Genomic DNA, 23,484 nt, shown 5'->3' with positions numbered 1-23,484 from the left:
AAAACCAATATAAAACATCATGTCATCCTCAAATGTGGGTCATTTGAAGAAATTAGTGAAGCAGTCATTGAAATCAGTAAGACTTAGAACAATCAAGACAGTTTCCATGTTTAGTGCTCAGGTGGAAGGTTAGCTGTCATCATAGTTTTAAAGTGGAAATGGAAACCTTTACCAGAACTCCAAAATGGCGGTGTATGAAGAAGGGCACCTGAGGGCTTTCCCTGCCTCTCTAGAGATGAAACCACCAGGAGGACTCAAAGTGAGGGGCTGGATGGGAGTGAAGGAATGAGCACCCCAAACTCAGCATCCTATGGATTCTTATTTTTTTTCAGTATCCACTATTGACCAAGTCAACCCAGAGAGCAAGAATGGATGTTGACACAATTTATTACAGTCAGACCCAGAGCAGGGCAGATGCAAAATAAATCAAGATGCAGTTTTCCCGGATAAATCCCTCATTTTCAAATTAGACCCAGTGTCATGCTTGGTGGTCTAGGTTGTGTTCTTCTCACAGCTCTAAAAGCAGACATTTAACCATCCCTTTCTCGGCATCTAGTGTGATTTTCAGAACTGAGCTTGTAACATAAGCATGGCAGAGAATTTGATGGTGGAGGGACGTGTAGCTGCTTTATATGACCCTCTGTTGTATAGCTGACAAACATACACCATATGTGTAAAAGTATATATGAGCATGGACTACTAACAACAATCCTCTGAATTTATGATCCTTGATCACATCAAATTTAGATGATCAAAATGACATTTAAATTTGTATTAGAATAATGTATTAGAATAATTAAAGTGCAAAGAAAATTTGGAGTGCATTCAGAGTCAAGGACAGAAGTAAGAAGAAATTATTTTCGTGATAGTTTCAGAAAGGGAGGTATAAAAACTGCGATGTGAAAGTTTTTCTCATAATAGGGGATTGTTGCTCTTGTTTATGGATTATCATTGTAATTAAAGTATTTTTATGAGAAATGTTACCTTTTTTGAGGCATTAATTCCCTATATAACCATCTACTACTGAGATTTTTTTTTTTTCCGGTACCAGGAATCAAACTCACAACCTTGCGCTTGCCAGGCAGGCGCTGTGCTGCTGAGCTAAATCCCCAGCCCAAGCCGTCTACTACTGAACATATTAAAAACAATACATTCAACACTGAGAGACTCAGACACTTGACATTTAGTAGAACTGGCCGGCCTCTGTGCTAAATGGTGTTATAATTTAAATTTCTAACCCTGCTTAAATGCTTTCTATCTGTTACTGGTCCACAAGCCAACCTATTGCTTCATGTAACTAGCCAGCAGGCGTTTAGAAGTTAATATTACTGATAAGTCTGTATGGGTGTTATTCATTGTGCTAAGCTTTCATTTTAATTAGATCATATTTACTTAACTTACTTTGTTGAGATCTCTATGACAGAGTGAGAAAACTGCCACATGAGAGAATGTAAAGATTTGAGTGATAACTTTCACTCTATTGCTTATTGTATGATTTTGAAGAAGGCAAATCAAATAACTATTATAATTGTAACTATATAATAATTATTATTATTATCAAGCATTATTGTGTAAAACAGCTGTTGTTTTAGAATCTATATGCTCTTCCAAAGTTAAAATCCTTAGTCCCTCTCAATGGCTACACTATTTTAAAAATTCTATGCTGTCTTCTCATATTGTACATGTAGACCAATATTTCATCTCATATTGCATTGTTTCGTCTGTTCCAGATATCAAAGCAACAAACATTTGACAATTCCCAAAGCATTCTTTCTTCCATACTCCTAAGTGAAGTGTGGCACTACATTCTTGAGGTCAGAGAAGGAGGACCTTGGGGAAAGCCATAACTGAAACGTTGGCAGGGACAGGGTTACAGCCACTGTCCTGCATTTATCCTGGGGCCTGATATCTCCAAGGACGAGGAGAAGCCATATTAGCTCCTCTTGATTATATTGAGAACTAGAACATTTACCAATGACAAGAGGAACCATTCTATCAAGTACGTAAGACTTGGGGGGAACGTATAAGTTGCAGGACATAGGAAAACACAAGAGAGGATGTTGCAAACCAATAGAAGAGGTCAGGCACAAAAAGGCTGAAAAGAACCTTTTGAAAAGACTAGTTGAGGGGCTGGGGATTTAGCTGAGCGGCAAAGCGCCTGCCTGGCAAAGCGCAAAGTCGTGAGTTCGGTTCCTGGTACCGGAGAAAAACCAAAAAAAAAAAAAAAAGACTAATTGAGGGCATGAGCAGCACTCACCTAAGTTTGGAACATTATTTTCAGCAAAATATCTTTATTGTTCATGTTAATGATTGTAAGTTCCAAATTCCAGTTAGATTTCCCGAAGAGACAGGATTTAAATGCTCTTGACTATAGGACAAGTGATCTTTTTCCATGGTGTGTTATTTACACAGAGAGGAGGACTCTTTTCAGATATGAAAAGCAGTAATTTCAAAAAGAGATCTGAATTTCACCAGATACAAAGTCCCTTTCAATCCCAAATATCAGTGCTTTTAATATGACCTTAAATATGGCCCAGAAATCTCAGCCCCATTTTGTGTACCAAGTAGACTCTCTAGTTTATGCACTAACTGTAGAAATTCCCTCACCCTTTTCTAGGCATGCTGGAAGAGATCAGGTAGACATGTGCCGAAGTTTGAAATGATATTATCAGGAAGGGTAGGAGTTGGACATTCAAGTCAAGCATTTTTATACCATGAAGATTTATAGAATAATAAGACTACTTATTACTGAGTGTATGTACACACACACACACACACATATATATATATATATATATAATTAGTATACATATATACTCACTATATGAGTATGGAGAGAGAGAGAGAGTTCATAATCATACACCTTGCTCATCAGAGTCATTGCTCTGAAGTCTCAAGGATCTCATTCTTTGTCTAGATAAAACTACACTGGACATATTTCTTTCAAAACTGCTACTATACAGAGTAATGAGCACACAGGTAGGCCTATCATAATTGTCAGAGTAATCCTGGAGTAAAGGGAAATATTAAGAAACAATTCATATCTCTGCCTCTGCTGTGTTTTCACTGGTTGAAACTGAGAAGAAAATGGCTAATCTTATCACACAGCTATCTAGATTATTTTTGTGAACCTCCCACTCCTGTTATCTTCCTGCATGGCAGCATACTCCAGATGCTGGGCATCTCTTCTGCCCTCTCATGCATGTTAAAAATTGCTGCTGGATTCATTGTCAACATTGTTAGTGGCTGTCATTATCTTCATCATCATCATCGTCACCACCCTCATTTTGTGATCACTTCACAGAGTGATTATTTTAAGTATTTTTGTGACAGTTCATACTTTTTTATGCTTTCTTTTACTTTAAATTGAGTTAAAATATTTTATTACAAAATAGTATTTGATGTGCTAACTATGCTAATTTCACTAATTTGTTTAATATAAAATACTGTTCTTCTTTAATTTCCAACATAATACTTTCAAATGTTATTATAGTCAGTTGGCCAAGAAGGCAATTTTAGTATAGACTGAGAAAACCATTTGTCTATAGTTACAAAGCAACCAAACACTGAAACCAGAATACTATGTAAACTCAGCCTGTGTGACTGCAGAGGAAGAGAGAGTGTTAAGAAGAAATCTGACGGCCGGGCCTCTTCGTAAAGCCTCAATTGAAAGCCTTAAAATAACTAAGCATGAAGCAAGGTGGGGCCTTCAGGTAAGGTGACTTCCAGCTCTCAGTTAACTGTGTATTTCCCCCTCTGGCCCATGAGAGACAAAGATCCCAGCATCAGAGAACTGGTCAGAACTCAGTAAGCAGAGAGGAGGGGAAAAGGCAGATTTCCTAATTCTGATGATGGCTGAGAAATTAGAAAAGAAGGATCAAAACTATGGGGCCCAACTGGAAATCTAAGTACTGAAAGTTGTAAGAAGAGCAAATGAGAAAAAGGGATGAGGTGTGAAATCCCAGCGTCAGAGCACCGAGCTTTGATGCAGCTGGAAGGAGAGTGAGGGAGGCAGCATGACTGTGTGCATCAGGTCAGACAATGCGAGACAGAATTCGGTGATAATATAAACAGCAGGGCAGACAGGTTTTGCTGATTTGACTTCTTGTTGATAGTTTTTTAGTTCCCAGAAAATTATCATTGCTAAGCACCTCTACTAAATGAGCTTATGTACAGGAGAGTTATGGAAAGAGAAAGTGAGAGTTACAAAAGGCTTAAGGAGGTTTTGCACCACAGGAAGATGCCAGTTTATTTACTTGTGTGGGAAGAACTGTCCCATGGATTGTAAATTACCCTATAAACATTGCAGTGAGCGTGGACACTTGGCAAACAAAGCACAAGCTGGATTTAAAGAGAGAACTCAACTTTCTTCCGTTAGAGATGTTTCTCTTCATCATAGAATAAGTGGTGAAATATTTTTCTCATTTGATTTTATACAAATCATGGAGCATCAATGTCAGAGGCTAATAGGCTAACACTGGCTTTAATTTTTTATTTGTTTTTTTTCTTTAAGTATATATTTCTACTGTTTCTCTAAGTCCTCTCATGTTGCTTTTTTTTCTTTTGACAGACAATACTAGTCTCTAAACAAGGTATCAGCTTTGAAATATAATAGGAAAATGTTTCTTAATTTTTAATACCATTGCCAGAGTTGGTTCAATGTTCTCCAAATTGCATATTTTATTTAAAGACTGTCTTTAAAATTTTATATGTTACTTTTGTAAAGTGTATTTTAAGCTGTAATTAGTACCTGCAAAGACAGAGTAAAAGCAAAGTGATAATAGAGTTGATCTTGGGAAAAAGCCAGGCCTGTGACATAAATTAGGGGATAGATGAATAGGAACAAGTGTGATGATGTTCACTTCTTCCTTGAATTCTGTAGGTGTGCCTTGTATGGTGTTCCATTTCCTGAAAGAAAATCACAAGCTGAGGCAGACAAAGGAAATATTTTAAAACACCTGAGGTGTCATTAAAAAGGGCTAATAAAAGTCCAGGTCAAATGAACAAAAATATTTCTAATAAAATTACATATTAAAATTTAATCTAGAATTTATGTGTATGCATGCTTGTGTGTGTATGTGTGTGTGTGTGTGTGTGTGTGTGTGTGTGTGTGTCTGTGTGTGTTTCTCCCTGTCTGGGTAGTTTTAGAGGAGTCATGGAATGGATTTGCTTATGGGAGGCAGGGGGCAGATCTTGGTTAGTACAGAAGGGTAACTGACAATAACCACAAATGAAATGAAGGAAAAACACAGCAAAAATGTACTGGTGGATTATGAATCTAGAGCTAAACACTAAATTCTTATTTGATTTCTGTTTACTGTACATAAGGCATTTTAATTCCTTTTCTCCCCTCTTTGCCCCTTTTCCTCTGTTACCACCAACTTTTCTGCCCCTCTTCATCTGTAGAAGATCTGCTTCTATTTTTTTATTCTACTCTTTTTGTTTTTAAATAAAAACCTTTTTCCTTCCTTTCCTCTCCCTTCCTTAAATCACTTATTCCCCTTCTCATTTGTTTATTTATTTATTTTTATTTTAAAGAGAGTAATAAAAAAAAGATTAGCAAAATGCCAACATCACAGACATAAACAAAACAAAGCAAGAACAATAAAAATGACACAGGGTTTCAAAACAAAATGATAGGAATTAACAGTGGTTGTTATATCACCTACTGTTATCTTCAGCGAGGTTGCTCAGAATACCAGATGTAAGAGAGGAAGACTGCTCAAACCATTAAGGAGAATAAAAAATAATTATTAAAAAGCATTAGAGGTGATACAGAGTTTCAGTAGACAGGATGGTAGGAATTCACCAACGGTTGTTCTATTGCATATTGTTGTCCTGAAATACTTCTCCCTATTTCCAGTAGTTATTCCTTTGTCCCACTCTTTTCATAATGCAGATCTTGGACTTATCAAATGTCCTCCCCACTGGCGAGTGACTGTGAAATTGGACTGTGATTGAGCAGTGATCCCCATGGCAACCTCAAATGCCAGCAGCGCACTGTCCTCCACATTCTATCTCACAGGTATCCCTGGCTATGAAGAATTTCACCACTGGATCTCCATCCCCTTCTGTCTCCTCTACCTTGTTGGAGTGATGGGCAACTGCGGCATCCTGCACATTGTGCGGACAGACCCCAGGCTGCACGAGCCCATGTACTACTTCCTGGCCATGCTGTCTCTCACTGATGTGGGCATGTCCCTGTCCCCGGTGATAACACTTTTCAGGGTGCTGTGGTCCATTTCTAGGGAGATCCAGTTCAATGTCTGTGTGGTCCAAATGTTTCTGATTCACACTTTCTCCTTCACTGAATCATCTGTGCTCTTGGCCATGGCCCTGGACCGATATGTAGCTATCTGCCACCCACTGCGATATGCTACCATTTTCACCCCAACACTGATTGCCAAGATTGGGATTGCAGCCCTGCTCAGGAGCGCTATTGCACTCATCCCAATTTTGGCTCGTCTGGCTTTCTTCACCTTTTGCCATTCCCATGTCCTTTCTCATTCCTATTGTCTGCACCAGGACATGATCCGTCTTGCCTGTGCTGACACAAAATTTAATGTTATATATGGTTTGATTTTGATTTTTGTGCTATGGGGCCTGGATTCTCTGGGCATTTTAGTGTCTTATGCTTTCATCCTTCATGCCGTGTTAAAAATTGCGTCCCGCGAGGGGAGACTAAAGGCGCTCAACACCTGTGCCTCCCACATCTGTGCTGTGCTCATTCTGTATGTGCCTATGATAGGCTTGTCTATTGTGCATCGTTTTGCCAAGCATTCCTCTCCCCTCATCCACGTTTTCATGGCTCATATCTACTTAATGGTTCCACCAGTGCTCAACCCAGTCATCTACAGTGTGAAAACCGAGCAGATCCGCCAAGGGCTCCTCCACCTACTGCTTCACTCCAAAATTAGTTCTGTTGTAGTATAAGCATGTCCTCAGGATAATAATAATTATCTCATTACTATTGATGGAACCTATTTTAAAGAATCTGCATTAAATATCTTGGAAGAAGAGTAGTCAGAAAAGATTCCTTAAGGAAGAGAATTAGAACCAAAGGAGCATCATGGAATTTGTGTTCACTGCGGCAGGATAGCTTCACTTCACAAATGCATTATAATGTCTCTATAGGCATGGGTAGGTTGCAATGGAGTGTGTGATAATTTGCTTCCATTTACCTTCTCCCACTTCCACTCTCAAACTTTAGTCACTATCTGTGAAGTATTCCTTGCATATCCAAATGTATATTTGCTGTATTTCCATATTTATTTGTTTCTAGAGATTGTGTAATATTTAACATTGAAGCTTATGCCTTTTCTTATGTAATTATTGTACTTGTATGTATTTTAGCTTTCTTAGTGATAGTAACATAAAATATATTTTTGATGAAAAACAGATATGATGAAACATCATGGTACATCAGCATCACCTTCTAAATATTGATATCCAGATTCTTCTCTACCTGAGGTTTAATTCCTTCAGGAATATAACAAACTTTTTTGGGGTGGTTGTTTTTGTTTAATTCATTTTTTAGAGATTATTTTTATAGGAAGCTGAGACTATATATTTTTTAAGAATTTCAGATATTGTAGTGCAATTGTAGTTGTTATAACCAGTTATTTAAATATGTCTTCACGTTTGGGGATCTGATTCTTTTCAATTCTTTATATGTTCTTGGTATAAGTCCTTTGAGGATAACTGGTTAAATTTTTTTCCAACTCTATGGTTTGTCTTTTTACTATATTAGTTTTTTGGTTTTTTTTTTTTTTTGCTGTGCAAAAGGTTTTTAATAGGATGAGATCTCAGTTATTGATTCTTTGTATGAGTTCCTGTAGTGTAGACTGATGCAACAACTGTTGAAATCAGTGTGGATAGCACTGAAAAAACTAGGATTAGAGGTTTTATTTCACTCAGCTATTCCCCTTTTGGATATCTTCCTGGAAGAATTAAAAACATTACACCACAATGATAGATGTGCACTCACATTTATAGCAACCCTATTTGTAATAGTTAAATAGTAAAACATCCCAAATGCCCATCAACTGAGGAATGGGTAAAGAAGATTTATATATATATATATATATATATATATATATATATATATATATATAATGGAGTTCAACTCTGCCACAAAGAAGGACAAAGTTGAGACATTTCCTGGTGAATGTATGCAACTTGAGACCATACTCAAGGGAAATAAATCAGACTCACATGTGTAAACATTACATTGTCTCCCTGGTGTGAGAAACTGAAAGAGTAAATAAGGATCAAAATGTACAACAGATATTGTGAAACGTGAGGAAGTTGTTCAAAAGGAGAGAGGAACAAGGTTAGGGAAGGGGAAAAAGAAAGAAAGGAAAAGGAAAAAAAGACAAAAAGGATAAAATAGAATCAAAGATCTGTAAATAGGGAGCATAAGAGGGCTTGAAGGAACTAGGGGGGATTAGGAAAAAAGAGGAATCAAAATATATCGTGTATGGGTGCAAATTCCCTATGACAAACATGATCATGATGTACATCTAAAATGTACCAATAAACTTAATTAAATTTTAAAATATGTCATCATCTATGTTATCTCAACTGCTGATGTTAATAGAAAAACAGTAACACACTAGGATATAATTAATTACAAGTGAGTAATAGCAGGAAACAATAATACAGAACTTTTAATTTGTATGTAAGTTTTTTTCAAAGTGCAATTCTGCCTTTTTAAAAAATTTTTAATTTTTATTAGTACACGTTTTTAATAAAAAATGAATACATTCTTCATAGGGCATTGGTGCATTTGGATAACACAGAACAATTCTTTCTTCCTTTCCTTACCATACTCTGCCTTTCCTCTATTCCTCTCTCTTCATCTCTTAGTCCACTTCCCTTTCACAAAAGATCTATCTCCCTTTTTTCTACTGCCTGTCTTTCATTTTGTTCTTTTCTTATGTCTCTGAAATTATGTAGCATATAGTCATACATGCCTTTTATTGTAATCTTTGCAATGTAGTGAAAAAATTGAGTTCACTTATTTACACTGGCTCAATGAAAGAACTAGAAGGAAAAGAATAACATAAAAATCCTTTATAGCTCCTAATATTTGCAGAAGTCCTAATATAATAGGTAATGAAATCTAACATTTATTTTCTAATCATTAGGCAAGACCTACAAGAATTTGCTCTTTTGCTTGTTATAAAAATGCCTTTCATTCATCACTGAATATACAAATAATACTGAGATAAATCAATCATTGAATAAATATTAGTTTAGATTTATATTTTTAAATCATAGCGTTATCATCAGCCTTTACAATGTGATTAATTAAAATGTTATCTATTGGACAAATATTCATTCATGTGAATTCTATCATTCCTATTAATATTGTAATGACACTGAGATCAATGCTCGTGTTCAACATCACTGAATATTCATTTGGAAATGTCTAGAAAACAGACATATAAGAGGTATGTATATTACCAAAAGATTATTTCGATTTCCACTTCTCATTCCCAGCCACTCTTGGGAGCAGATCCTCTGGAAAAGTGCCAGTCCTAGGGAAAAGTATGGGATCTCAGTCTACAGTATGGGTCATCTATTTGCAAGAGTGAGCTGAGTATGCTGGCATGCATCCATGGGCTGAGGCAGAATTGCTCGATTGAGCCCAGCTGGGCAATGTGGTGACTCAGTGAGACTGTATGTCAAAATATAAAATAAAAAGGGGAGCTAGGGATGAAGCTCAGCTTGAAGGCTCTGGGTTCAAGCCTCCATTCAAAACAAACAAAGGAACAAACACAAATAAACAGTACCTCTGTGGCTGGGTGCATGATCTTGGGCAAGTCTAGTTCACAAATAGACAAGCTATTTGATGCTGTCCTTGATCTTAACTCAGTTTGTGCTGATTTCAGCACATTGTGGGCTCCGTGTATAACAGCGCTCAGGAGCTTTGGTAGACAAATCTGTGAGGAGAGATTGGAGCTGTTGCATCCACACTGTAATCCCAGAGCCAAGCAGAACTTTTCAGTGCCTGACCCCAGGCTACTAACTGTGAACAAGGTACTATTTATTAAAGAGGCTACTTTTCTTGCAGTGAACATGCTTGGCCCTTTGTCAAAGTTAAGGTGGCTGAACATGTTTGTACTTGGGTCCGTATCTTCCAATCTGTTCCACTGATCTTCAGGCCTGTATTTTTGCCAGTACCATGCTGATTTTATCACAGTGGCATTGTAGTTTAATTTTAAGTCAAGGATTGTGATGCTTCCTGCCTCTCCTTTGTTGCCCAGGAGAGCTTTTGCTATTGTAGTCCACTTCTGGTTCCGCATGAGGTTTAGGAATATTTTCTCTAGATCTGTGGGGTATATTAATGGTATTTTAATTAGGATTGCCTTGCATATGTACAAAAATTTTGGGAATATGGCCATTTTGACAAAGTTGGTTCTTCCAATCCATGGAAACAGAATATTTTTCCATTTTATGAAATCTTCCTCAATTTATTTTCTCAGAGTACTGTAATTTTCATAGTATAGATCCTTTGTTAGATTGATTCCTAAGTATTTCAGTTTTTTAGATGCTATTATGACAGGTGTGGTTTTGGGTTACTTTTCTCTTGTTGGGGGACAAAATACCCAACACCCAAAATTAAGGAAGGAAAGGCTTATACAGCTCACGGGTTGTGGAGTTTTCAGTCCATACTCAGCTGGTTCCAAGGCAAGGTAGCACATGGCAGAGGGCAACAGTTCATGGTGGTGGAAGATAGAAAAATCAGCAAGAGCAAAAGGGAGAAGCAGTGACAAGCAGCCTCTTTCCCTCTCTTACACTGTGTGCAAACTATTCACCCCAGGGCAGGTGTAGCACTCACATTCATAATTCCAACATTGGGCCATGAATCAATTGTAAACTCTGGAAGCTCACCTCCTGACTGCATGAGGGTTTGGAGGGACATCCAGACACAAACCATACATGTGGTTTCCCTAATTTCTCTTTCAGCCTGTTTGTTCTTTGTGCACAAGAATGCTATTGATTTTTGAGTGTTGACTTTATATCCAGCTATGCTACTGAATTTGGTTATTAAATCTATAAGCATTTTGGTGGAGTTTTTTGGGTCTTCTGTGTAGAGAATCATGTCATCTGTGAATAATGATAATTTCACTTCTTCCTTTACTATCCTTATTCTTATTATTTCTCTTTTTTGTCTAATTCCTTTGTCTAATATTTCCAGTTATTAAATAGGAGTGGTGACAGTGGACATCCTTGTGTTTTTCCTGATTTTAAAGTGAAAGCTTGAAGGTTTTGTCCATTTAGTATGATGTTGGCTGCTGGTTTGTTATAGCTTTTATCAGAGTGAGATAAAGACCATCTATTCATATTTTCTGTAAAGTTCTTATAAATCTGTGTTGGGCTTTATCAAAAGTTTTTTCTGCATCTATTGAGGTAATCATATGATTTTTGCCTTTAGCTCTAAAGATAAGGTGTATTACATTAATTGATTTGCATATATTGAAATATCCCTGCATTCCTGGGATGAATCCCACTTACTCCTGATACATAATCTTGGTGATTTGATGCCTTTCTGTTTGCTTGTACTTTATTGAGATTTTTTCGTCTGTATTCATTAGGGAGATTGGCCTGTAGTTCTCTCTCTCGGTTGGGTATTCTCTGGTATTGGTAACAGTGTAACATTTGCCTCCAGGAATCAATTGGGGAGAATTGTTTCCCTTTCAGCTTGATCAAAGATTTTGCAAAGAATTAGCATTAAATCTTCTCTAAATTTCTTGTGGAATTCAGCAGTGAATCTATCAGGGCCTGGGCTTTTCTTTGTTGGTAAGTATTTTATTACATTTTCAATTTCATTGTAGGACATTGAGTTATTCAGGAAACTGTGGGAAAAAGTTCAAGTTCCACTGAAGAGTGTAGCTTCTTTTGCCTAATTTTTTGTTCTGTAAAGTACAGCACCTTACCACCCCATTTCCTTTGGGATCACATGAAATGTTGCATCAAAGTAAAGGCACAGTTGTGTTACTAAAGATAAAATTGATCTATGTATTTCTCGTTCTCCTGAGGGTGGTGTCCCACAGCAGAAGTGCACACCTGTTATCACACATTATCCTCTTAGGGCTGAACATAGGCTCCCAGAAGTCTACCCTAAAGATTAAATCCCAAGTGTCCACTAGCATTAGTATTTCTGCATAAGATTTCCTACATTTTTGCATCTTGTCACTAAGTTGGCAGATTTCATGTCAATAGAAGAAGTTTTCATCCTAAATAGTAGAGAATTAGGAATCTATTTTCTTCCTTACGAAAATTGTATCACATTTCATTTTCTCCCCCAAAGCTGATAAACATTACTAAAACTTAGGACATTGCAAGCCAATGTAGTTTTCAATAACTGTAGATATTTCTCAGTATTTTATTAATGTTTACTATCTCCATATCTAATCACAGCAGTTCTGGATTTGTTCTCACTGGTTTTACTGGCCTAAAAGTTGACGATCTCTGGGTCTCCCTCCCTTTCTCTATCATCTATGCCATGGTATTCTTGGGAAACTGCATGGTGCTCCATGTGATTCAAACTGAAATGAGCCTCCATGAGCCCATGTTCTACTTCCTGGCTATGCTGGCCCTCACTAATCTGTCCATGGGGCTGTTCACCACATGCACACAGTGCTGGGCATAATGTGGAGGTTCATTCAAGAGATCAGTCTGGATTCTTGCATTGCCCAATGCTATTTTATTCATTGTCTCTCCTTAATGGAGTCTTCAGTCCTCCTAGCTATGTCCTTTGATTGCTACATTGCCGTTTGCAACCCTCTGCGTTATTCCTCCATCCTAACTAATGACAACATAAGGAAAATTGGCATAATGATCTTATGTAGGAGTTCTTTACTCATTCCTCCAGTCATCATCCGCCTGAAGTTTTTGAACTACTGCTGCCCTCATGTCCTCTCTCACTCCTTCTGCCTCCACCAGGACTTAATCAGAATAGCCTGCTCAGACATCCGCTTCAATAGCATCTACGCTTTGGCTCTGGTGATCAGCACTCTGTTGTTGGATGCTGTGCTCATCCTAATCTCCTACGCCATGATCCTGCACACAGTTTTAGCCGTTGCATCGCGGGAGGAGAGAATGAAATCCTTGCAAACTTGTGTGTCTCACATCTGTGCTGTTCTGGTTTTCTACATCCCCATCATTGGTCTGACCATGGTGCACCGCTTTGGAAAACACCTCTCTCCTCTGGTTCATGTCCTCATGGGCAATGTCTACATCCTTTTCTCACCCTTGATGAACCCCATCATTTATAGCATCAAGACTAAGCAGATACACAGGAGAATCCAAAGACTTTTCTACCTGAAAGCAGCTTAAGAATTGAGAATTAATGTGAACATAGTTAACAGTGAAAAGTAGAATTAAAATGGTGAGAGCAGTAAGTAACTCAGTGTGGATTTATTCAGTTCTATTTTAATTGTATTTCACATTTAGCAGTACTTTTGTATCTCTTTTTGACAATTATTATATATCTGTGACTTTATTTTTATAGTGTGATAATTAATTTTGCATTTAGTCATATGCCTATACAAAGTGTTGAAAGTCATATTGATATGTGATGCAGTTTGTCTTATAGTGTGTACACCTTCTTTTGACCAGTAGTGAAGGTATTCTTGTATCACTCTGGAAAAAGTAGATTTTTCTGGCTAAATTCTGTCACATACAAAAAGATCAAGGAATATTTTAGTAAAATTTTGTAACTGTATGATAACTATACAGTTAGTTCAACTGTACAAGCACACTGTGGAATAAATATAACAAATATTTTAGATTATTTAAATGATAGGTAGAAAAACAATTGTCAAAACTGTAATCTTGAGAATAGCTGGAAACCTCAACAATGTCTCCAAGTCCACTTTGTAAACAGTGACAGAACTTTTCATTAAGTAGTGAGTTGACTTTCATAATTGTTTTACACAATCAAACAATGCAGATTGCAAGTGGGATTAGAAGGTTATTTGGATCATTTGAAATTACTTACTCTTAATCTGTCTATATGTCTAATCTCATTCCAATACCACGTCACGGATGAAAGAATATAAAATGAATACCTTGTTACTGTGACTAACTAATCTAAATATTTTCCTAGCTGAGCCACTCTCTGAAGTCTGTGAAGTAGACTTTATTTTGTATTGTACAAATGGATTTTTTTCTGCACAGGTTAGGTGATATGAAAAATTTTAATAGGTAATATATAACAGATTTGTATGTAATATCTGTTTCATTCTGTTTCAAATTTCATGACAGGTCTTCCTTTTTCTACTTTTCCTATGCAGTTCTTAATTAATTAATTAATCAGTCAATGTTTTGAGACAGGGTCTCACTTTGAAATTCAGGCTAGCCTTAAACTCATTATGTAGCCCAGGCTGGCCTTAAACTCCTGGTGATCCTCTCTGTTCAGTGTCCCGAGTGCTGGGATTACAGTTGTGCACCACCACACCTGGCTCTAACTCTTTTTAACATAACGTTTTTAAATGATTATGTGACCACCATAAAAGGTTTGTATGAATAAAGTACAGAACTCTACAATTAAGTCATGCATGTTTACAAAGTATACACATTTTGACTCTGCTTCAATTCTGTAAAGGAAAGTCCTACCAATTTGGAATGCTACATTGATGAAGTTAAGTAATGTTATAATGTAGACATTACATTTTCCCACATTGGAATAGGTGAAGAAAGATAGTAAAATACATATAATAATTGAATATTTTGACCAAATGTCTGAAGCAGATAGAACATTAAGATACAGTAAGAGATATATGGATGGTTAGAGAAGTTCTGTCTTTCAAAAATGTATCATTTCCAAGGGATTCACCAGTGGATATGAGTTTCATCTGAAGATCATGGTAGGTACACTTTAATCAGTTCTTTTTTTTATTTTAAAAGTAAAAGAATGAAAACATATTAACAAACAGACAACCATGTACAAAGTAGCACAAGAACAGTACAAGCAACACTGAACTACATGCAAGGTGACAAGGAATTAACAATGGTTGCTGTATTACATATTGATAACTTCAAAGTGGTTACTCAAGAAAACAAATACAGACATGCAAGATTGAATCAGTTCTTTAATTGGGCACTTAGATATGTTGAAAAGCACAGAGAGTGAAATTTGAAAAATACATTGAAGATTAAAAATGTACAGCCTCATATAATTTTTCATTGTTCAACCAAGATGGTAAACTGATAATAAATACTTTTGAACAGGTAAAAAATATTCTGTGGCAACATTTTCCTTCATAAAGTGTCACAATATATCTTTTTTCTGAGGGAAAATAAAGCTCCAAATACAGTTGCAATATATTTAGATATTTGAAGGAAGTGATAACATATGTTTTGTAACTCTGATGAGAATAGATGCAAAAATCTATGACAAAATAATCACATATCAATCATATCATCACGTTCATATACACCATAGACAGGTAGCAAATAGGTTTCATACCAGAGAGACATTGTACACTTGATCTTAGCCAATAGGCTGAGATGCAATCAGAGATGCACTGTATATCAAAACATGTTAATCAGTATAAACACCATATAAATAAAATCAAGGAAAAAAATCACATGATCTTTCTAACAAATTGAGATAAAACTTTGAATAAAATTAAATGTCACTTCATGATAAAAACTCTGGATAATCTAGACATTGTAGGATTTTACTGTAACATAATGAATGCTGTTTGTAACAGATCCATAGCATATATAATACTGAATAAGGAAAAACTGAAAATATCTCATCTCAAATTAAGAATAAGCCATCAGTGCTATGGTTCAATATACTGAAATCCTAGAGCAATTAGGCCAAATAAATATAGGATATACAAAGAGAGAAAGATGAAGCTAAATCATTGTCATTTTGCAAAAATAAAAGCTTCCATATCTAGAAAACTGGTCCTCCAAAATCTCTTAGACTGATAAATTCAGTACAGGAGCAGCATACCAAATGAATAGTATTGTGAGTAGCATTCCTGGGCACAAATAATGAACTAAGACGCAACTCATGAAATTGTACTATTCACAATAGCCTCAAAAATCAAAACAAACAAGAAACCTACTAAAGGAGGAGAAAGTTCTTTGCAATAGAAAAATAAGAAACAGAATAAAGAAAGAGGACACAATGGAACATGAAAATCATCATCCTTGTTCATTGATTTGGAAAGTAATGATATTACAATGACTGCATGACCAAGAGAGATCTGCACATTCTGTTGAATCCCCACCAAAATACCAAGGGCACTCATCACAGTACTACAAAAAGAAAATCCTGAAATTTATATGTTAGTACAAAAGATCCCAAATCTTCAAAGCAATCCTTAGTGCACTGAACAGTGTTGGAAAGATCACCATATGTGATTTTAAAAATACACTCTATAGTCATTTTAGTACAAACATGTTGTTGACATAAAACATAGACATGTGGGCCAAAGGAAAAATAAAGAAGCTCCAAGAATAAACCTCAATATCCACAACCATCTGATTCTTGACAAAGGAGGCAAACTTGTTGTATGTAACACAGCACCTTTAATACGGAGTACTGGCAAAGATGGCCATCCATGTGTAAAAGGTAAAAACTAAATCTCCATTTTACACCCTCTATATGTATGAATTTAAAATATATCAAAAGCTTAAATATAAATATGTACCAAAATATGGAAATGATTAAAGAAATATATATAAGAAATATGCAAATATTGGTTTAGACAATGATTTTCTGAATAGGACTTCAATAGTTCAGAAAATAATAGACACAAATGACAAATGCATTATACATAATAAAAAAGCTTCACAGGGAAGGAAAGAATAACAAAGTGAATAGACAAACTACACAATGGAAAAAATCTTTACAAGCTATTCTTCTGACATTAGACTGCTATCCAGACTATGTAAAGATCCCAAAAAACTTCACAACAGAACATATATTCCATTCAATAATTTATCAAGTGAGCTTAATGTATATTTTGCAGACAGCTAAAATACATTTTATAGTGCTCAATATATTTACCATTAAGAAAGAAAAACCAGGGCTGGGGATTTAGCTCAGTGGCACAGCGCCTGCCTGGCAAGTGCAAGGTCATGAGTTTGATTCCTGGTACTGGAAAAAAAAAAAAAAAGAAAGACAAACCAAAACTACACTGAGATTCATCTCATTTCTTGAAGAATGGCCAGTGTCAAGAAAACATACCACAGAAATGCAGTGAGGATGTACAATAATGAAACTCTTACACAGTTTGGTAGAAATGTAAATTAGTACAGCCACTGTGGTAATAAATATGGAGGTTCTTCAGAGCCTGAAAATAGAACTACCATAAAATGTAGTTATGTCACTCCTGAGTATGTATCTGAAACCATCAAAGTCAGTTTAGAATAAAGGCACCTACACACCCAGGCTTAACCTGGCACTACTCTCAACAAGCAAGGTACGGATCATCTAATTTCATGTCATCTTTTAAAACTTTTTCTATATTGTCCACATGACAGAAAATACATGCTGCATATCTTTCAGAGGCTGGTTTATTCTATTTAATATAATCATCTCTAGTTCCACTCCTGATCTTGCCAATTGTATGATTTTGCTCTTATGTATGGATGTATAATACTGTGCATACACTAAATGTCTTTATTATCCATTGATGGCCATCTAAGATGATCACATTGTAATCATTATTATAAAATTGTCAATTCTCATGGTGATATTATAATGTTAAATTGTGCATAGGCTTAAAAGCAGAGCCTCAGAATAGTTGAAGCAAGAAAAAAAACTAAAATGAAAATTGAGTCTCCAAATGTAACTGGAAATTGCAACACTTGTCTTAGAAACAGATAAAAAGACAGGAAAAGAAGTAACGTTGTAGATGAGATGAATGAACAAGAGTCCTCTAGCCATGGCTAGTGATAAATTGAGATTCCCCCGGTTCACTGACTTATACATGTTACAAGGCTGTAAGACAGGTACAGAAAACTGAGAAGGAGCATGGTAGACTGTTGGAATGATGAAAAGAAGCTGAATATAAGGGACAAGAAAGTACAAGTTCTTAAAAGAGTGGCAAAACTTGGAGAATTTGAGTAAAGTATATGATCATGGAGAAATGCCAGCACAGAGTGTTATGCTTACCCGACTGATGCATTAGAGTGTTAATAAAATTTATTGCCTTGTGTCAGATGTGAAAATGTTATGAGCCAGAGAGCGTGTGTAAGTGAGTATTCACAGAAGTACTCCTGGAGCGAATCAGCAATTCCAATTCTTCAGGAACTGTTCTTCTGACTGAACATATGAACATAAAGCTACCCAGCAGACAACAAAGTAAACTTCTCATGTAAACAAATGATTAGCAGGCATAAAAGAGGCACTACTATGATCTTTGTTTTTATTTGTTGTTGTTGTTGTTTATTTTGGTTTTTGTATCGGTAATTGAACTCAGGACCTTCTGCTTGCCAGGCAGACGCTTGTGGCGCTGAGCAATATCCCCGGCCCTAATATGATTAATGAAGGAGAAAAACCTTCAGTTCAGAACAGTTCAGAATGGACACTGATATTAGAAATTGCTGAGTAGAATATTAAAACAGTACTATAGTGGTATTTTATACAAACAAATATCTAAGGAGGACAAGTTTATCCTTTTACAAATGAAAGATAAAATATCTTATGTAAACTACACAATAAGTAAGATTAACAACAGGTTCAATGTTGAATAAAATATTAATAACTTCAAGACAATAACATGCCAAAGCAGATTGCAATTAAATACAGTACAGACTAATAGGACAGATTTAATGAAACAACTACATTTTTGAAAATATTGTTGATATATCTACACTATTAAATCAATCTAGAAAGAATAACATATGCAAATTGTCATTATCAAGATTGAGAGGTGATCTCACTACAGATTGGACTGACATTAAAGGGTAATAATAGGATGTTGTGAGAAGCCATTTGCCAATTAGTTAATAAATTTAGAAGAAACCTATGAAATACTTTGGCACTCAGGAAGAAATAGGTAATCTGAGCACCACTGAATTTAGTACAGTCATTAAATATTGAGTTCAAACATTCAAGCAAAGAAAACTACAGGATGCAGCTTCACTTATGATTCTGGTAGAAATTATAGTAACAAATAATACAAATTGTAGGTAAGTTCTTTCAGAGAATTAATGTAGGCAGAGAAATTTTCTTCAACATGAAGAAACTTCAACAGGCTAAAGTTAAATTATAGAAAATTATCCATCTAGAATATAAGTGCTAAATATATGAAGTAAAAATCTCACCAAGTATGTTACAGATAATATAACATGGAAACAAAAGCTAATGTAGCAAACACCAGTAAGAGACTAACAAAGAATACAGTGATACTGTAGGTTTTTAATTTGTATTAGATTTCTTAACTCCTTCCAATAAGGCTTTTATTCCAATATTCAACTGTGTTCTGAAGATAACATCTAGGTTTTCATGTAATGTAAATATTAACTTTATATTTGTAGCTATTATATTCTTACAAAAACACACATTACTCCTTTTTTAGAAAGACTCTAATTCTTCAACCAGAGAAATTATTTGGGCTGCTTATGCAACACATTTGTATTCTGATATCCTAGAAATATTTTTTACAAACAATATTTCACTGACTTTTTATATAAAATTCTACATAATATTACAGTACCTTATTATTGTGGTGTAATTTCTGAAATAATTCTGGAGTAGCTACAGGAAGTGAGGTCATAAGAGGTTGTCTCTATGACTAATGTTTTATTGTAAAACTGGTTACACCATTGGTAACACAGAAATTGCAATAGGTAATGGTTTAGGTGTCCTTAATTCAAAATTAACATCTACTATATTTTCTTTCAGTGGCAGATGTGAGCTCACAATATTATGAGATTCAGAAAAGCAACAAAGCTCATACATGATGAAAATTAGAGAAGAAAAATAAAGCACAACTTAGATAAATTATTTATAGAGAGACTAGCAAATGTAGAATGCAGCATAAAACCCCCCACCCCAGTTTGTATAGTTTGTTGTGGAAAGTTTTTATTTTCTACAAATGTCAATACTTTATCAAGGCCACCTTTTGAAATTTTATACCATGTTGAAAGAAGTAAAAGTCACAGCTGTGAAACTAAAGACAAAATGTCCTATGTATTTCAAATCTCTTCTGGCTGACACCCCACATGGCCATACTCCACACCTTTGATCTTACAAATGTTTAGAAGGTTACTATCAGTGGGTCTCCAAACCTCTCTGCATCATCTATGCCATGGTGTTCCTGGGAAACTGCATGGTGCTCCATGTGATTCGAACTGAGCCGAGCCTCCACAAGCCCATGTTCTACTCCCCTGTCCTCCTAGCTATGTCTTTTGATTGCTACATTGTTATTTGCAGCCCTCTATGCTACTCCTCTATCCTAACTACTGACAAAATCTAGAAAATTGGCATAGCAATCATATGGGAATTTCTGCTTCATTATTCCTTCATTTTCCTAAGTGTAATGTGCCACTATAGTATTCACATGAGGGAGAAACAACCTTGGGAAAGACCGTAATTGAAACGTTGGCAGGGACAGGGTTACAGCCACTGTCCTGCATTTATCCTGGGGCCTGATATCTCTAAGGACTAGGAGAAGCCATATTAGCTCCTTCTGATTATACTGAGAACTAGAACATTTACTAATGACAAGAGGAACCATTCTATCAAGTACGTAAGACTTGGGGGGAACTTATAAGTTGGAGGACATAAAAGAACACAAGAGGTGCTGTTATGAACGAATAGAAGAGGGAAGGCACAAAAAGGTTGAAAAGAACCCAAAGACTAGTTGAGGGCATGAGCAGCACTCCCCTAAGTTCAGGACACAATTTTCAGCAAAATATCTTTATTGTTCATGTTAATGATTGTAAGTTCCAAATTCGAGTTAGATTTCCCAAAGAGACAGGATTTAAAATGCTCTTGACTATAGGGCAAGTGATCTCTATCCATGGTGTGTTATTTACACAGAGAGGAGGACTCCTTTTGATATAAAAAGCAGAATTTCAAAATGAGATTTGAATTTCACCAGATACAAAGTCTCTTCCAATCCCAGGTGTCAGTGCTCTTAATATGACCTTAAATATGGCCCAGAGGTCTCAGCCCCACTTTGCATACAAAGTAGACTTTCTTGTTTATGCACAGACTGTACAAACTCCCTCACCCTTTTCTAGGCATGCTGGAAGAGATCAGGAAGACATGAGCTAAAGTTTGAAATGATATTATCAGGAAGGATGGGAGCTGGATATTCAAGTCAAGCATTTTTACACCATAAGGATTTACAGAATTTATAGAATAATAATAAGACTCTTTATTAGTGAATATATATATATATATATACACACACACACACTCATTATACATACATATATATATATATACTGAGAAAGACAGAGAGAAGGAGAGGGAGAGGGAGATTTCAAAATAACTAACATGACTGACCAGAGTCACAGCTCACTGAAGTCTCAAGCATCACATTCCTCTTCAAGGTAAAACTAAACTTTCTCTCCTGCACATATTTCTTTCAAAATTACCACTATATAGAATAACAAGCACACAGGTAGACTTATCATAATTGTCAGAGCAATCTTGGAGTAAAGGAAACATTTAAGAAGCAATTCATATCTCTCTCTGCTGTGTTTTCACTGAATGAAATTGTGAAGAAAAGGGGCTGGGGATTTAGCTCAGCAGCACAGCTCCTGCCTGGAAACCCCAAGGTCGTGAGTTTGATTCCCGGTACCAGGAAAAAAAAAAAAAAGAAATTGTGAAGAAAATGGCTAATCTTATCACACAGCTACCTAGATCAATTTTTGTGAACCTCCCACTTTTGTTATCTTACTGCATGACAGCATACTCTAGATGCTGGGCATCTCTTCTGCCCTCTCATGCATGTTAAAAATTGCTCCTGGCTTCATTGTCAGTGTTGTTAGTTGCTGCCTTCATCTTCATCACCATCATCATTTTGTGATCACTTCACATAACGATAATTTTAAGTATTTTTGATACAGTACTTTTTCTGCTTCACCATATGTTCAGTTGACATTTTAAAATATTTTAGCACAAAGAATAATATTTGATGTGGTAAATATATATATAATTTCACTAATTTGTTCATTGTAAAATACTGTATTTCTTTAATATCTAGTATGGTTCTTTCAAACAGTTATTATCATCAATTGGCCAAGAAGGCAACTTTAGTGTACACTGAAAAAAAATCATGTGTATAGTTACAAAGCAATCAAACTCTGAGCCCAGAATTCTGTGTAAGTTTGGCCTATGTGACTGCAGAGGAAGAGAGACAGGCTGTTAAGAAGAAACCTGATGGCCGGCCTCTTCATAAAACCTCAATTGAAAGCTTTAAAATAACTAAGCATGGAGCAAGGTGGGGCCTTCAGGTAAGGTGACTTCCAGCTTCAGTTAACTATGTATTTCCTCCTCTGGCCATTGAGAGACAAAGATCCCAGCATCAGAGAACTGGTCAGAACTGAGTAAGCAGTGAGGAAGGAAAAAGGTAGATTTTCTAGTTCTGGAGATGGTTGAGGAAACTGAAAAGAAGGATTAAAAATATGAGGCATGCCGGAAATCCAAGTGCTGAAAGTTGTAAGAAGAGCAAATGAGAAAAAGGGATGAGGTGTGAAATCCCAACGTCAGAGCACCAAGCTTTGATGCAGCTGTAAGGCAGAGTGAGGGAGACAGCGTCACTGTGTGCGTCAGGTCAGACAATGCTAGACAGAATTCGGTGATAATATAAGCAGCAGGACAGACAGGTTTGCTTATCTGATTTCTTGTTGATAGTTTTTTATTTCCCAGAAAATTATCATTGCTAAGCATCTCTATTAAATGTTTATGTACATGAGACTTACAGAAAGAGAAAGTGAGAATTTTAAAAGGCTTAGGGAGGTTTTGCACCAGAGGAAGATGTCAGTTTATTTACTTGTGTGGGAGGAACTGTCCCGTGGATTGTAAATTATCCTATAAATATTTCAGTGAGAAGGGATGCTTGGCAAACAATGCACAAGCTGGATTTAAAGGGCGAGCTCAACTTTCTATCCTTTAGAGATATATCTCTCCACCATAGAATGAGTGGTGAAACATTTATCTGTTTTGATTGTGTGGAAATCACATAGCGTCAATGTCAGATGCTAATAGGCTAATACTGGCTTTACTTTTTATTTTGTTTTTTCTTTATACATTTCTACTCTTTTCTTTATACATTCCTTTAAGACATATCATGTTGCTTTTTTTTTTCTTTTCACAGACAGAACTATTCTCTAAACAAGTCATCAGGTTTGAAACATAATAGGAAGAGGTTTCTTCATTTTTAAAACCATGGTCAGGGTTGCTTCAATGTTCTCTAAATTGTAGATTTTATTTAAAGACTGTCTTAAAATATTTACATATTATTTCAGTAAAGTCTATCTTAAATTGTA

At 35.9% G+C, this 23,484-nt stretch overlaps 1 protein-coding gene and 1 pseudogene across 1 annotated transcript; both read left to right on the top strand.

Moving 5' to 3' along the window:
- The first annotated feature begins 3,644 nt into the window (after positions 1-3,644).
- LOC102005588 (olfactory receptor 51L1-like) lies at positions 3,645-6,972 on the top strand. Its single transcript, XM_005380493.2, has 2 exons — positions 3,645-3,713; positions 5,900-6,972. The coding sequence occupies exon 2, from the start codon at positions 5,974-5,976 to the stop codon at positions 6,931-6,933; it is 960 nt and encodes a 319-aa protein (XP_005380550.1). The 5' UTR covers positions 3,645-3,713; positions 5,900-5,973; the 3' UTR covers positions 6,934-6,972.
- A 5,428-nt stretch (positions 6,973-12,400) lies between these two features.
- LOC102027838 lies at positions 12,401-14,201 on the top strand (annotated as a pseudogene).
- Positions 14,202-23,484: the final 9,283 nt, after the last annotated feature.

This window comes from Chinchilla lanigera, unplaced genomic scaffold (assembly GCF_000276665.1).
Source record: "Chinchilla lanigera isolate Chin_1 unplaced genomic scaffold, ChiLan1.0 scaffold00013, whole genome shotgun sequence".
Lineage (NCBI taxonomy): Eukaryota > Metazoa > Chordata > Mammalia > Rodentia > Chinchillidae > Chinchilla > Chinchilla lanigera.
The sequence above is the reverse complement of the archived record's forward strand: the minus strand, read 5'-3'. Positions and strand labels throughout refer to the sequence as shown.

What these genes read in the sequence shown, in the direction of transcription:
- LOC102005588 (XM_005380493.2), top strand. Translation starts at nt 5,974, where the DNA reads ATGGCAACCTCAAATGCCAGCAGCGCACTGTCCTCCACATTCTATCTC.